This window comes from Nelusetta ayraudi, unplaced genomic scaffold (genome assembly GCF_046127955.1).
Source record: "Nelusetta ayraudi isolate G7.1 ecotype Tasmania unplaced genomic scaffold, CSIRO-AGI_Nayr_v1 ptg000027l, whole genome shotgun sequence".
Taxonomy (NCBI): Eukaryota; Metazoa; Chordata; class Actinopteri; order Tetraodontiformes; family Monacanthidae; genus Nelusetta; species Nelusetta ayraudi.
In genome coordinates, this window is record NW_027466077.1 from 5,130,384 (window position 1) to 5,146,622 (window position 16,239).

The following is a 16,239-nucleotide window of genomic DNA, read 5'->3' on the forward strand; positions in this document are numbered from 1 at the left end:
AAGGTTTCAGGCAGGAGCTGCTAAAAATAAGCGCCGACCCTGTTTGGAAGTGCTGCGGGGCACGAGAGCGGTTTGCTTCGTTTTCACGGGGAAAACAGTAGGATGAACGTGAATTCTAACTGTTGAAGTTTGGTGAAGAAGAAACTCAGTGTGTCTTCATCAATGCACTGATTTTATATATATAAAAAAAATAAACCCAAACAAAAACCAAACAAAACAAAAAAACACTGGCAGGACTAGCCGAGGTAGATCCCTCTCCTAGCCAAGTCTGAGAAACTGGGACACTCCAATGAATTGACCACAATCACCGACTGTGATCATCATCACTGACTGCTGATCAGATCAGACCTGTTTAGCCGGCACCCATTGGGACGTTCTGCAAGTGGAATGTTTGCTGCACGTCGAAAAAAATATTGACTGTGACGGTCATTTGGGATCAGTAATGACAATGACTCCAAATTATTATTTTTTTGTTATTGTTACGTCATTTGGTGGATAAAACCTAAAAGAGGAAGCCAACCAATGAGGAAAAAAATGCACTATGAAGATAAACAAATGGCAAACAAGACTTGGTTTGATTGACACCTATTTTGAAGTGAACAAGTCGAAGGCAGAACTGTGCGACTGCAGACTACATTGACTTGACATGAATGTGTTGAAATTCCACCCACTTGGAAAGAAAACGTGGCTTTGCCAATTTGTTCGCAGTATCTGCAGTCTTTTCCAGGCAACTGAGGCCGAGCCCGGCTCAACCTCAAAACGCATGACTTCTAAGCAAACTCCACGACGCATAAGCACAGCTGACTTCCATCACGGTGTGAAAACAATGAAAGGTTTTCAAAATGAGGTGCCCAGTAAATGGCAAAGGGTAAGCACCCAAACCAAGACTTTCAATTGCAGGCTTTGAAAACCAAAAAACCAGAAGACGGGGACACAGAGGGGGATTAATAAATTAAACTGGTGTCCAACTGGGCCTCCTGCTTGGCCCTTTTCCAGACCCAATGGCCAATTGGCCGCATTTGTACAGTGTCAATATTAGCGACTGGCGATGAAAAGATGACGTATCGGGCGAGTGAAATATCTATCCCTGGCGAACGGAGCGGGAACGCCTGACTCAGCAGTTGGACCCGGCGGGCGTGTAGTTGCTCAGCTCGCGGCGGATGGTGCTGAACGGCGACAGCTCCAGCTCGGTGGTGCACTCGTGCTCGTTGTCGTCGCTGGCCGTGGCCGAAGAGGGCGCGTGGCCGCAGCAGCCGCCGCCGCAGCAGCAGCAGCAGCAGTCCAGGAAGGCCCGGCCCAGCGGGCGGCACAGCAGCAGCAGCAGCGCCGGCGTGACGGCGGCGCGGCAGAAGAGCAGCAGTTGTGCCAGCAGGTGCAGCACCGACATGGCGCGCTCAGGCACGCCCGCCGCCATGTACGCAGACACGATGTTGCAGATGTTCTCGGGCACCACGCAGGCACCGTAGACGATGGCCAGCGCCACCACCGTGCAGTTCATCTGGCTCTCCAGCCGGATCTGCTTCTTGTTGCTGCGCACGCTGGCCTGCTCGGCGCGACGGATCTTGCGCGCCGTCACCAGCGAGCAGCCGATGGTGAAGAGCGTGGGCAGGCAGAAGTAGCAGCCGAAGCACCACCACAGGCGGGCGCCCTCGTAGGTGAGGCCCAGCACGTAGAGGGTGTCGGGCAGCGTGGTGGAGATGCGGATGACGCAGCGTTCCACGAGCAGCTCGCCATCGCCCTCGACGCCGCCGCCGCCGCCGCCCTCCTCCACCACGAGCTGCCTGATGAGGAGCTCGGGCAGCGCCAGCAGCAGGGCGCCGATCCAGATGACGGCCAGCTTGGCGGTGGTGGACGTACAGTTCTCGATCATCTCGTAGTACATCTGCACGTTGGTGGCCGCCCGGAAGCGGTCGATGCAGAGCGCGCACAAGGTGAAGGTGGTCACGCCGAGGGAGGCCACCTGTGGAAGAGGGGGAGGCGGGACAGACAGGAAGAAATCCATTTAAAACAACCAGTCTGCGAAGGGCGGTGGGGTTGATGGATGGATGGATGGATGGATGGATGGATGGATGCGAATGGATGTTTGCAGTTTCGGTGGGAGTCGTAGTAGAACGTAAATGACTTTCATTCCATTCCAAGCTTCGACAATGGATGGGATTTCTTCTGTGCACTGCAAATTGTTAGCAGAGCCGCCGCGATCGACTGAGTGAGAGAGCGGGGTGAACAAAAGGGTGATATTTCAGTTATTAGTGAACTATGCCTTTATGTCAAGAAGACACGCAGCCACCCCTGAAGACGGGCTGTAAGTAAACATGTTGTTTTCTTCCCCCGGAGCTGACGACCACACAGACACGCACGGAGCAAATAAATGGCAGAGTACGTGTAACAGTGCCGGCCTTTAGCTGCACCTGACACGGAGGTAATTACAAACAGCAGAGCAACAGAAGCAGCGCAGAGGCTTGCGAATGCTACAAATACTGTGTGTGTGTGTGTGTGTGTGTGTGTGTGTGTGTGTGTGGGTGTGTGTGTGTGTGTGTCAGACAGCTATACTAGCAGCATGCACACAGACACAGCTAGCTTGCTATTTAGCTGGATAGCTAACCAATACCACTGCTGAATCCCTGTCACCGTAACTCATTCAAGCGTTTCCGTACACGTCTCATCCGATAACCACAAAGGCAAATTACCAAAGTCGTCGTAGTCATAACACCGTTTTTTCCCCCCCAGTTAGTGCTCAATGTGGAACCTTTGTGCACGAGCTAATTGCCTAGCGTCGCCCCCCCCGGCCCCCCTTTTTTTTTTTTCACGCTCCAAAACACAACTCACCAATTTACACATTTCATAAAGCATCTGTTGGATTAACAGTGATTTTGGCAGAGTGGGCAAGCAGCAAAACATCCCCACTGCAGCTGGAGTGTGCGCACACACAGACTGGGTCGACACTCCCGTCCTCACATGAACCGGCTCCTTCCTGTAATTTTGCCCCCGGCATCGAATCTGCAGCCACCGATCCCCACCATCCCTTGTCTCTGATTTATCTCTCCATTTTTCTTCCTGTCCTCCTTCATATCAAATCTAATTACAGCAGCCAGCTTCCCAGATGGCCCCGGTGAGCCGCGGCTGACGTCTGCGCTGTAAAAACAAAAAAAAAAAAAAAAAGAAAAAACACACAGGCTTCCTAACAGATATAGATGTAGGTGGATCTTGCGCAGCCGTACGCACTGACCTCTGACGCACATTGACGTGCTGACCAGACTAATAAAATGAAAGCCGTATCAAATGCCGAGGGCAAAGCGGAGCAGGTAAGCCAGCGGCTGCAGAGCTGCAGGGAAGATGAAATCTGAACGGGGAGACTGCTGCAGTCTTTTTAGTTCCAAGTCAAAAAAGGCCACGACTGTTTAATCAATGCAAAAGCAACTGCATTGATTTCTAAACTAAATTATCCTAGATTTTTTTTTCTAGCCTGTGCATACAAGGAGTTCATTCAGGCTCAGCACAGATTTGTCTTCAGGGTTATTTGAGTTGGAGTCAAAAAAAAGAAGGTCCACTTGGCAGAAGTTACACTTTCACATGCCAGACAAGCAGGACTAATAGAGCCCGAGGACGAGGCGGCAGAAACAATATGTAAAGTTGCACGGATCTGTTTCGTGTGCTTTGCTGCAGAACTCTTGAATTTCAAGCAGGCTGTTGAAATTCTGCCCCACCCCACCAAAAAAAAGGAAAAAGACATTTTGAAGAACTAGAAAATGCACTAATATACTGAAGTGGTGGTGGATTTAACTCGCCGACTTAATATAAATAGGGGGAGAAGGTAAAAAAAAAAAATGGATGTAGAGGCAGGAAACGGTTCGATTTTTTTGGCAACAAAAATGTTAGTATGTCAGCAGTGAAGCACAGCCAAGTGTTTATTTACTGCCCCTCCAGGCTCTTTTCTTGGCTGCGTTGAGGAGATAAAAAAAAACCTCAAAATGACCCAACTGGACCGTCTGACATACGAACTACGACATTTAACGACTGCCTCTCCAGTGAACACGCGCAGGTGCGAACACGAGGTGATATTTTTTTTCCTTTCCCCCCCTACACGTACAACAGCAACACAGCCACAGCGGGAGAGAAAAAGGCAGTCGTGACGGCCCAGGAGCGGCCGGCTTTGATCGGCGGCGGCCAACAACCAGCTCTACTTTGTTCTGGGCCGAGATGAAAGACGGAGAGGGTCTACGAGTCGAGCCCGGCAGGGCGATGGCTCCGGGCGAGTGCAAGTTTTTTTTTTTTTTTTTTTTTGCGGGTGCAAGGAGCTGCCAGAGATGCAGCGCTGCTGAATCCCTGTCGTGCTGATTGCGCAAAGAAAACAGCATGAAGTGACGAGAAAGGGTGGAACGGAACACCAGGATTGTGAATGTTAATTGTTCATCTTTTTAGCTGCTGCCGAGGCAACTGGAGTTACAGACGGACTGCTGAGAAAACGCAATGAAAAACGATGCTGATGAAAAATGAAAATGCGCCACGACTGATGGATGTCCGCCTCCGTCAAGCCCAGCTCAGAGCAGGTGGACGTCTCTCCAACATCACTTATCAAAATCCTATGGGGAACGGAAATGGGGTTGTTTACACCTTTCCGCTAAGCTAACCCAGACCAAGCTAAGCTAAGTCCTAGCGCGACTGCGAAGATGCAAAAATTCTAAGCAAGAGAAGGGAGCGCGTGCATGTGTTCACACACCGGAGCCATCGGCTTGATTCAGCACCTAAATATTGAAACTCATCTGTCAGGAACTCGCTTTTTTTGCAGATGCAACCAGGCTTCTCCGAAAGAAGCTGAGGAAACGCCCCTTTCATGCTGAAGAAGCCCCTTCCAATCTGGTCTCTCTCTCTCTCCACAGCGGGTGGAAGACATTTTTCCTCCCCGCTGCTGTTTTTAATAACGGCCCATTAACTTCCTGATTAAAGGTCCTGCAAGCGGGCGGCACAAAGGGTCTGGGCGTTATTAACCGCGGTCGTAACGAGGGGGCCTGGCGGAGACGCGCTCAGTCACCACGTCGATGGGCGGATAGGGGTGGGGTGGGGGGTAATTCACCTCATCGACTGTGAAGAACGACACACACACACACACACACACACACACACACACACACACACACACACACACACACACACACACACAGTGCAGGGACATAAAAGGGTTCCTCCAGTGGCCCCTTTTATCCGAACTGAAGATGCGACCAGACACAGATGACAGCCAACCATAAATTTCAACCGGCGGGACCCTGACGGGCACCGTCTTCCCAACAGCTGTGTGTCGCAGGTCTGGCTGTTGGAGGATAAAAGCGGTCGCACTTGAGAATCAATCATAAGCGCAAATTCAGGCTGAGGCTCGAGTATTCGTTTAGCAGAAATTCTTTATGTTTTCTTGCAACTGATGACGTGCATCTAAGCGTCTTTGCCTAGGAAGGTCGACACACATTCGATGCAATCTAATCTATAACACACATCGCGATGTATGAACTGGGCTCCGCACACACACACACACACACACACACACACGTGCAAATGCACACACGCACACACTGGATGGCTACAGAAATCATGCGGCTTAATCCCCAGTCATAATGTACGAGGCAATCATTTACAAGCGAAAGCTAACTATAATAACTCAGGACTGCTGCGCTCAGTGTACGGTCGCGACCTGGCTGCTCACGTCGCTCGTTGGGAATAAGGCCCTTCGGCTCCTGCTGTCTGGCCGTCTGGCTATTGACAAATGTCAATAAAGACAAATTGGAAAGCTCAGGGACCTGTGCATCTGTCTTGTTTTTACTGAAACAACGCTATTGAAACCAGCCCCTTCTACCAGACAGCTAATATTACCCTGGATACGGCTCCAGTGACGCAGCTGCTATCAATTATATCAACTCATCAGCTCATCGGTGTCATGTCACAATAGTTTTTTTTAAATTTTATTTCATTTTTTTTTGCAGACGCTCTGTCAATGAGTGCAGGTGCAGCGAATGGAGGGCGGGGGAAGAAAAATGCAGCAAACGTTGTGGAATCTGCTGATGGCTCTGCTGCAACGGTGCGAGAAAAAAAAAAAAAGGCTGAGTCAGCCGAGCCAAAATTTCTGTCACGTCAGAAATTTATTCAACCATCTGGTGGGCAACCGGTGGTGATGATCATCCCTTGATCCAAACAGATTTTTGGTACAACCCGAATGAATGAGAACGAGTTTCTGTGTGTACCTCGACAAAACTGATTGACTTCAATCAAATCAGAACATAAGAGAGAGAACACAGTACACTTCAAGCAGACACACAACAGGGTTTGGCTGGCAATTAGCTTAGCCTCAGCCATCCAAAGCCACACACACACACACACACACACACACACACACACACACACACACACACACACACACACACACACACACACACACACACACACACACACACACACACACACACACACACACACACACACACACCTCTGATGTTCCGTTTCCGTCCTCCTTTCAGCCTACTCTAGTGAGCGTCTGAGGAATTACCCGCACAATAAATTTCCTTTCTATTAGATTACATCCTGACCGCAGACACATTTCCCCAGGACATTACACATTTTACTTTTGCGGGTAGCGCGCAAGTGGCAGCTGGCGGGGGGGCGGGGGGGGCAAAAAAACTAAACAAAACACAATAATATAAACACAAAAATAATGCCGTTCCAGATCACTGATCCCAGTCTTTGAGTACAAATCTTTGCGGCTATGTGGGGAAATAAAAGAGAAGTCTGGCAGCAGTAGGTCATGGTCATTCTCACAATATGATTGTGTGCAATTTTAACCAACCAGCTGGATATTCCAAATTAGCACGGCTCATTATCCAACTCAGGAATCACATCCAAAAACGCATATCTAATCGTACCATCATGCAAATGGGGTCTGACAAGACAGACACGTGCTTTATGCGCTATGCTAACCCAATTATTACAGATCCGAAATAATTGACATCTTTCGACGGACCGTCATCTGCGCGGCTAAACAGCCGGCGTGTGTTCCTGCTCTCAATTCCCACTAATTTTACTGCAGCAACTGTGCAGCAATCGTTCAAAACGGCTTGCAAAGCTGTAAGGTACATGCGCATCAGTGCAAGTTTGTGTGTGTGTGTGTGTGTGTGTGTGTGTGTATTCCCCCTGAGGCTTGTTTCTAATCACAGATAGCCGACGCAGAGCGGTGGCGGAGAGGTAGCAAGGCAAGGCGAGAGAAGCGCCGTGGGCAGCGATCAGACGGAAGGAGGAGGAGGCCGTCCCGACCATCTGGAGGCTCGGCCGAGGCAGCTCGACAATCGGACGGTGCCGGCGAGAGGGAGGACGGAACCCGTCCAAGGGAAGAGGACACTCGGAAGAAAAGGATGCTTCCCCGGCTGCTCGGGCGCCGTGGAAAAGGCCACCTATTCTGGGACGTTGGTGAAAGGGAATTTGCGGTCGGGTTGAGTGACTTCAAAGACTTTGTGTGTCTGTGCGTGTGGATGTGAGTCTGCCACGGTGTCAGGCTGATGTATGTCCTGCAATTACGGCCGAATTCAGCGCAAAAATGGCCCTCCCCAGCCCCTCCCCCCCAACCCTCCCAGAATCGAGCCTCAATGGTGAGCTGCCGTACCATGGCAGGGCTATATGACGACAGAGGCTATTGTGCAGCGGGGAACAGTCAGCGGATGTATGGAGGGAGCGAGGAGGAAGGATTCACCACGCGGGCTGAGCGCAAGAGTATGTCAAACATCTCACAGAGCAGGAACGTTGGTTGGCGAAAGAGATGAAATTGGGGTGGAATGCCGAAGTTTCGGAGTTTCTCTTGCAAGTGCTAAAAAAATAAAAAAAAAAAGGACGTAATCTCACTTCAAGTTTTGAGCATCGACTGTGTGAAAAGACGGACGGCGCTTCGTTTTCGGAAAAAGGAGGCCAATGCGGATGCGCCAAGAACCTGCATTCTATGCTTTGGCCAGCAGGAACCGTCAAAAGCCGTTGCAAGAAGACTAGAAATGATTGGCTGCTTTCACACCTGGGCGCTACTTAGGGCTGCACACTCCAATCGCCGCCCACCTCCAGTTCCACCCACACATCCAAATATGGAATCACACTCGCGCTTGTAAACGTTGAGTAAACAGCATTTCTGTCACTAAAGCAGCTCCTCTGTCCTTCTCCTCAGGCACCGATCTCTTCATTTACGCTCGACGAGACAAAGAGTTCATCTCAGTTCTGAACGAACCTCAACGAATGACTTATTCTGTCGTCCCGCCTCCCTGCCCTCTTCCCAGCGCTGCCTATTTGTTATGCGAGAAGACGTTCGGGTCTTATCAACTTGCCAAGGTGTGTACAAACTCAATTACTGCCCCATTAGTTTTGCTCGAATTTTCTGAGCGCGGCTCATCGGCGACCCGGAGGGGTTGCCGCCGTCGCCCTCCGCGGTGGCGGCTTTATTAGTCTGGGGTTGGAGGGCAGGATCGGAAGCCGACTTCCAATCGTGCCGCATCCAATTTTCACGAGGTTTTTCTCAAACCGTTCTTGTAAATTGCTTTCGGTTTTAAGAGGTTCCACGTGCCGCTGACCGCTGAGGGCGGCACTGTGGGAGGGTCCCGACACAGGGGACGTCCGTGCACCATCATCACGATCAATGCCAACTGGCCAAGTGCACATTTGCAGCTAGCTAGTGTATGCATTGAAGTTAGGATGAATGCACCTGAACGCACCGTTGTGTCTGTGTGTGATTGTGTGTGAGTGACTCCAGTATGTGCTTCTCTATGTCCGGAAATAATGTTCAGGCTCCCATATGACTGAATTTGGGTTAAGTAAAGAATGAAGTCGCATGTGGGTCTATATGTAAGTATGTGTGTGTGTGTGTGTGTGTGTGTTCCATAGGGATACAGTGAGCCCCAGGCTGCATTACTCATGGCCTGTTTTCTCACACACACACACCCAACACACCCAACACACCCAACACACCCAACACACCCAACACACACACACACACACACACACACACACACACACACACACACACACACACACACACACACACACACACACACACACACACACACACACACACACACACACACACACACACACACACACACAATGATGACACTAGTGCATACTGATTTCTCATACATAAGCATGTCCCAAAAGATTTGGAAAGTAAAATGGAAAACTGAATGCTTAGAGACAAGTGAATATAAAGTTTGTGTAATCACACACACCTACACACACACACACACACACACACACACACACACACACACACACACACACACAGAGGCAAACAAACACACACACAGCCATCAGAAGAACCAGTCGGCCCATGTCAAAGTAAATAAAGTTATTAAATAACCTTCTGAGGTGTCAGGTGCGACAAAACAGGGGAGAGGGAAGGGGCTCCACCTGATCCTCTGGTAATTAATAATGCGCTCGCAAGACGGCTGCAAATCAAATGAGACGGCGTGCATCAGTGAGGCACGGAGGTGTGCGGTCAGTCTAGTGGGTGAAGGCGGTGCTGTGGATGAACGGAGGGGGAGGCCGGCGCGGCGCGTAAATGAAATCATCTGAAATCTAGACGCACTCGAGCTGTTGAACGTCGCTCGGATTTTGCGCAGAGTCCACAGACGACCGTCCCCGAGGTCGTCCGTGATGAGGCGGCCGAAAGGTGCTCCGGAAAGTTTTGCATCCTGATTTGATTGCCGCCCCTGCAAATCTAATAACGCGTTTATCTGCTCAAACGCGGCAGTGCCACCACGGTCTTCAGGGGCTCCTGCGGATCTCTGAAGGGCGGAGCCCGAATTCCTGATATACACAAATGGGAGGTGCAGGAAAACCTCCCGACATCTAATCCTCCTGCTGTTCAACTCTGTTTGCTTTCACACTGCTCGCACCCCCCCCCCTCCCACACGCCCCCCCACCTTGGGGCACCTCCCCGTAACTCCACTTGCTTTTCCGCGAAGTGCTTAATCTAGATGTATTTGGGTCAAGATAAACCTTTAAGAGCAACGGTTTGCCGCCCTATCCTCACTTCTCCTTAAGCCAGTTGTGACAGCGGCCATTCAAGATGAGATGAGATTAGGACCGCCGAGGAGGGGTGGGGGGAGGTGGAAAAAAAACCCCCAAAACAAGCTTTTGTCATGCTGCTTTTGTGGCGGTTGAATGCGAGACTGGCGTAACTGCAGAGCCGGCGCACAAAAGGGAGGTATGGGATGGTGGGGGGAGATGGAGTTGGGGCTAGGGGGTGGATGCAAACAGACTCAAACGGCACCTGACGACAGGTGAGGTGAGGGGAAGGCAAACAAAAAAAGACGAGCTGACATCTTATCAAAACACGACGGCAGACACGGGAGGAGGCGTTTGAAGTGGAGAAAGTGAGGCTCACATCCTGGTGTGTGTGTGTGTGTGTGTGTGTGTGTGTGTGTGTGTGTGTGTGTGTGTTGTTGTGCATGTCTATGCCTCGAGGGCAAGGTGAGCCTCCCTCCCTGGTTCCCCAGGTGTACTGGTGACAAACAGAGCTTCCTTGTCATTGGCCGAGGTGACGTGCCGTCGCTCTGCCCGCTTACTTCCTCAAAAGCCCTGAAGCTCGACTCCTTAAGCCCGTTTTCACGCCCAGAAAAGTCCAGGTTTTTTGCTGCCACAGGTGGCGACGACACCCGGGCTGGCCTCTGCGGTATGAAAGCCCCGTTTGTACCATCTGTTACACCCTGCAGAAGCCGACGGCGCCTTGAGGCGTTACTGCCTAACTTAGCTTAACATGTACGGAGGCTCAGGCATGACATGGGTGGGGGAAGAAATTAAGAAAAAAAAAATGTGGATACAATATCAACAAAACATGGGTACAAAATAGTCACCTAATGTCAGCTACCCATTGTGATGAAGTACTAAACACAAGCCTAATGAAATGACAGTCTAAATGAGGGACATATCAGCAAGATAATGACAAGAACATAGTATGGAAAAAAAATACCTTCAGGACATCCTGTAGGCTACTGCAGTTTCTTGATATTTAGTGTGCACATTATACCAATTTTGTGGCCAGTAGTATATTTAGTATTTTGTGGGAACAAATTAACATTTTATCAGGACGAATTAGTATTTCGTGTGCACGCTACATCTATGTTGTGGCCACAATTTAGTTACCCCTCCCCCCCCCAATGTCGTGTCTTAAGCTTCGCAAACAGGACACATTCAGAGTGGAGTGAAAAAAGTGAAAAAAAAAAAAAAAGAAGTAAAAATGAACAACAAAGGCCAGTTTACCTCCAGGTAGGGAACCACCTTGCAGGTGAACTCGCCCAGCAGCCACGACTTGGTCAGCTCGTGGAAGACCACCATGGGCAGGCAGAAGAGGATGAGCACAAAGTCCCACACAGCCAGGTTGGCCAGCAGCGAGTTGGAGATGCTCTTCATGTAGTAGTTCTGGCACACGATGCACAGGATGGCGATGTTGCCCGCGATGCCCGCCAGGAAGATGACGCCGGAGACGCAGGTGATGGCGTAGGCGCCGTACGTCTCGCTGGTCACCGGGTAGAAGGGGTTCTTGATCTCCTCCACGAAGTCCTGCGAGCTGGGCGGCGTCATCGGCGTGGCGTCCCACGGGTTCTCCTCACGGAACGTGAAGAACTCCGGCCTCCTGGTGAAGAGGTCAAAGGGCATGTCGGTGGAGGTGAGGGCCACCGGCTTGGGGATGGGCTCCCAGGGCTGAACCGAGACCAGGGGGCTTTTGTTGGGCCGGTTCCTCCCCCTCCTGTACGCTTTCTTCGCCTCTTCCTTTGTGGGCCTCTTGGGCCCGTCCCCCTCGTCGGCCCCCCCTGCCTCGCCCATTGAAGGGGGCTTAGCGGCATTGTAGAAGCCACCTGCTGGCGTCCCCGTGCTGAGGCCCGCGTTCAACTTCATCTTCTTGCCGTGGTGCCGCGCGGGGCCCCGGTGGGCGCCGGCGGGGGGCTCCATGGACGCGAACTCGCGCCTGACATGACGCCTCGTCTCCTCTCCGCGGCCGAGCGCCGCCACTTCCGCCGGCGACGCACCTGTGGCGTAACCGGGCGAGAGCGCGCGGTCCCGGCCCCTGCCACTCTCCCGGAGCGAGCCGTGGAAAGTCCGGGCGGCGTGCGCGCCGCTGGCGTTGCGCGCCTCGCCGTTGCTCAGGGACAATAACAAGTGTGCGTGCGCCAGTAACGCAAACAACGTCCTGGGCGGCAGGATATACATGATTTTTTTTCCCTCTTGATTCTCCCCTCCGTTATTTTAAATGGATCCTCACACCTTCATCCTCCGCCACTCAGTCAACACCCATGGTGAGCGCGGCGCGGATGGGCGGCTTTCAAATGGGCTGGCGCGCGCATGACGGATTGCAAACTTGCAAGTTGCAGGTCCCCCCCCCCCGGTTCTTGGCGCGCGCCGTGCAGAAATCCGCAAGAAGATCGTGAACGGAGGAACGAGCGAGCAAATGGAAAGCTCCACCTCGGCCCGCGCCAGTCACACGCAAAGTCTCGGCATGATCGCGCGGAGCTGCACGTCAAGGATCCGGAGGTCCGGCGGAGGGGGAGGACGCGAGGACGAGGCTGTCAGTCCCGTGCAGCGTCCAGTCTGCAGCTGTGTGCATCAAGAACGCGCGGCTCCTCTTCTTCTTCTCCTTCACTCTTTCCCCCCCCTCTTCCTATACTTCTCTCTGTGGCGGTGCGTTGGTTTAGTGGGCTGGGTCGGCGCGCAGAGGAGGCAGTCAGGCTGGCAGTCAGGCAGCGTCAATGCGGCGCAGTCCGGAGTGAAGCACACAAGGGTGTGTGATGCACAGGAGCAGGAGAGGAGGAGGAGCAGGAAGGAGGAGTGGGCATCGCCGTCCAGCGTCCCACCTCCTCCTCCACTTTCACCGCGGGAAGACGGCTGCAAGAAAATGGACTCCCCTGGCGGCTAACCCCGATCTGTCACTGCTCATCCATCACGGAGCACCCAGCCGCAGCAGCAGAAGCAGCAGCAGAAGCAGCAGCGGCAGACTACCACGGCTGCAGCCCACCGCTCTCCCTCTCCTCCCTCCCTGCCTGCGTCCCTCCCTCTCGGCACACGCAGCCACGCAGCCACGCCCGGCAGACGTGCCAATAAAACATTCGCGAAGGTTTTTAATTACGCTGATCATCCGTTTTAGCGCGGTGGTGAAGTTCTGCACCCCTGCCGAGACCTGTCAGCACCTCGCGGGAGCGCGTGTATGAGAGAGAGAGAGAGAGAGAGAGAGAGAGAGAGAGAGAGAGAGAGAGAGAGAGAGAGAGAGAGAGAGAGACAATAATAGTGATTTTGACCCTGTCGAGAAAACAAACAAACAAACAAACTCATGCATGACAAGATTGGAGCAACGCATGTTGTCCTCAGGATATCACACTTAAAATAAATGTAATAAATAAATGAATAATAACAAAGAACTTTCCCCATTGGCTCTCAAACATTCACACATAGTGATCGTCCCTCTACTGCAAATGTGGGCAGTGATTAAAGATGCCAGCAGCTGCTTTCATCTATGACTGCGCCATAAAATATGCCCTGTGATGTCAGGCGGGAGCGGCAACATTATTCAAACAGCACCTCGAGCAGGCGTTTGGCTCTGCTATAAAGTGTCGAAGGTTTAAACAGACACCTGGCTGGCAGAAACATTTAGGACATTACAATTGTAGCAAGGAAAAGCAAACCGTTGGACGAATAGGTGCTTGTGTGAGTTGTGGCCTTTATGCCGTAATCCTTCTGGGAAAATGGTGAACTTTTAAATGTATCAAGATAAAGTTCTATCTTGCCATAGGACCTCATTCATCCAACAACTTAGGCAGGAGAAATAAAAGTTGAACACCAGGGCCCTCAAAGTGAGGAAACAGAGAAATGAAAGCTGTAGCCTGAGGGGAAGGATAATTACACATCAGCTGAAGAGACAAATGAACTCTTTAAAAAAAATGAACTGCATTGAAAGTTTAATTATACTTAAATATTGAATGGTGGAGCCACTGGTGCTATCGGACTTGAAAGGTCCGCAGTTGAACAATCTGTGCTACGCACGAGGCCCCCGGTCAATATTTCAAGAGACTTCTTGGGAGCAAATGAAGTGAGCACTTACGCCTCAAGTGCTCTAAATAATGTAGGAGACCTCACACGACGTCAGAGTGCAGTCATGCTGATGGTGGGGGTGGGGTTAAAAAAAACAAAAAAAACAATCTGTTGATGGTCACCAGTGCAGAAATGCACGAGTTTCGAACGCAGCTTGGATATCTGTTGTCATGGTGATGCGTGATGTGCTGGAGATGGAAGGGAAGGAAGAGAAGGACGGGTGGAGCGAGGGAGGGACGGAGGGATGGAGGGACGGAGGGAGAGCCAGCTGGCAGACACCGGTGGACTTCAAGCCCGTGACCTTCTACATCAGATGGACGACTGGAGCCAATTCCAAGCGGGGGGGACTACCAAGTTTCAGTGGGCGGGGCAGAAGACTGATGACAGATGAGTCACGCTGCTCCCACCGATATACTCATACTGACACTGGACCACATTCCACTAGAAAGTGTTCCATTGAAAAGAAATGTTTTGGGGCCTCTTGGTGACAGTGAAGCATTGGGTGAAGCATGGGCCTGATTGCAATCAGTGGTTATTAGACTTACTGTCGCCTGTCTATGGTCTTCAACTCAGATTGCAGAAAACGACCAAGCAAACAGAATATTTTTGGCATATTTCAGTGATGCCTGATAAAAAGAAACAACAAAACTTTCCCATTAAGCGTCATCCAAAAAAAAGAAAAAAAAAGAAGAAGGTATAAGCAGCTTAACTGGCAGTACCTGATGACACCGGATTGGTGTCTTCTGAACTGATTAATAGAAGTTCTGTCCTATCACCATGCAGTTTTGTTGAACAAACAAAGAGAAGACGAGGGGCTTTTTTCACGATGGATATGTGAAATAAATCCCAAGTTGGAAAAAAAAACCTCCAACCCTAAATGTTTTTGTTTTGAGCACCCTTTAAACACCAATATTCGCCCCTCACGTAAGCTAATTACTGTAGAACTGCTGCCTGATTAAACCGCAGTCTGACCTTGAAAGCCGCAACTTGCCGTACAACTTTAATCGCTTTGAACGCGGCATGTAATCACAGTTGCCTGTTGTGCGCGCGTGCGGTCCGCCGAGACGCCGCCCTGCTGTGTGGGTGGAGATAACACTAGGAGGCTCTCCTCCTCCTCCTCCTCCTCCCGTGCGGAGCCACTCGCGCGTGGAAACGGCACGACAGCTCAGGCGCAGCGGGACGCCGAGAGTGCGCAGCGCTTCCTTGCGTGCGCATGCAACACAATGGCAGACAGTGAGGCGCGCGAGTGCACACACATGCGCAGCAGGGGGCGCGGGGGGGGGGGGGGGGGGGGAGAAGGCAACGCACCGAAGAGGCAGGAGGTTAGTAGGCCACGCGGGCCGCGGAGGATTTTCACGGGTCTCCACTGTAAATGTGCAGAAACTAAATTATGCACACGCATAAATTATACACAGAAAGAGGCAGGCAGCAGCGGCGGCGGCGGCGGCAGTCGAGTGACATTGAGAGGCGCGTCCACCACGACTGAGGAGGTAAACAAACAAACAGAAAAGAGATGGCGGGGGGAGGAGGGGAGGGAGGACGCTCGCGAACACCAGACCTGGATCAATTATTGAAGCAGTCCGTTTGATTTTCATTGACCGCAGTGAAGGAAAAGCCCGCCAGGTCTCCCCCCCTACTTTTGCCCCTTTAAATTATGCAAGTTCCCCCCCTGTTTACTCGTCTGTGAAGTTATTTCTATAAATAATAAACAAAAACATTTGACATTTAGGCTCAATCACCAAGCATATCACAACAGGCAAAACATTTTTTTTTTTTTTTTTTTTTTAAATGTTAAACAGTCTTTGCAAACACATCCAGTCAACCAGATTGGTCCAGATTTCTCTTTCACATCCGGTGCCCTCATCTGCTGTAATATTGATTTCCTCTGCTGCCGCGCGTGACCGGGCCTTCCTCGCGCTGCTTGTTTTTCTCAGCCTCGAGAGCTCCCAAAGCCATTGTCATTCTTTAAAGGGCCTCCCTTTAATGTGTAAGGGCGTTAGGATCCCTCAAGTGGTGCATCTGAGGCCTCGCGCACCTGCTTTTGGCGCCCGCCGCCGATGAAGGATCAGTGTGATACGACACTGCCATCTAGTGGATTCTTTCAGCATAACGGGCAGCGCTGAAAAAAAAAAAAAAACTAATTCTGTTCTT

At 51.3% G+C, this 16,239-nt stretch overlaps 2 protein-coding genes across 2 annotated transcripts in view; both read right to left on the reverse strand.

The window, feature by feature from the left end:
- tmem229a (transmembrane protein 229A) overlaps nucleotides 1–16,239 on the reverse strand; it is a 210,562-nt gene that overhangs the window by 40,864 nt on the left and 153,459 nt on the right. The window lies entirely within an intron of this gene.
- gpr37b (G protein-coupled receptor 37b) lies at nucleotides 363–12,216 on the reverse strand. Its single transcript, XM_076030263.1, has 2 exons — nucleotides 11,269–12,216; nucleotides 363–1,960 (listed from the first exon to the last, which is right to left on the reverse strand). Exons 1-2 carry the CDS (start codon nucleotides 12,214–12,216, stop codon nucleotides 1,115–1,117), a joined length of 1,794 nt encoding a protein of 597 aa, XP_075886378.1. The 3' UTR covers nucleotides 363–1,114.

Coding starts and splice junctions, on each gene's coding strand:
- gpr37b (XM_076030263.1), bottom strand. CDS start 12,216: ATGTATATCCTGCCGCCCAGGACGTTGTTTGCGTTACTGGCGCACGCA. Junction 1,961..11,268: donor AGGTGGTTCCCTACCTGGAG/GTAAACTGGCCT, acceptor CCTCTTCCACAG/GTGGCCTCCCTCGGCGTGAC.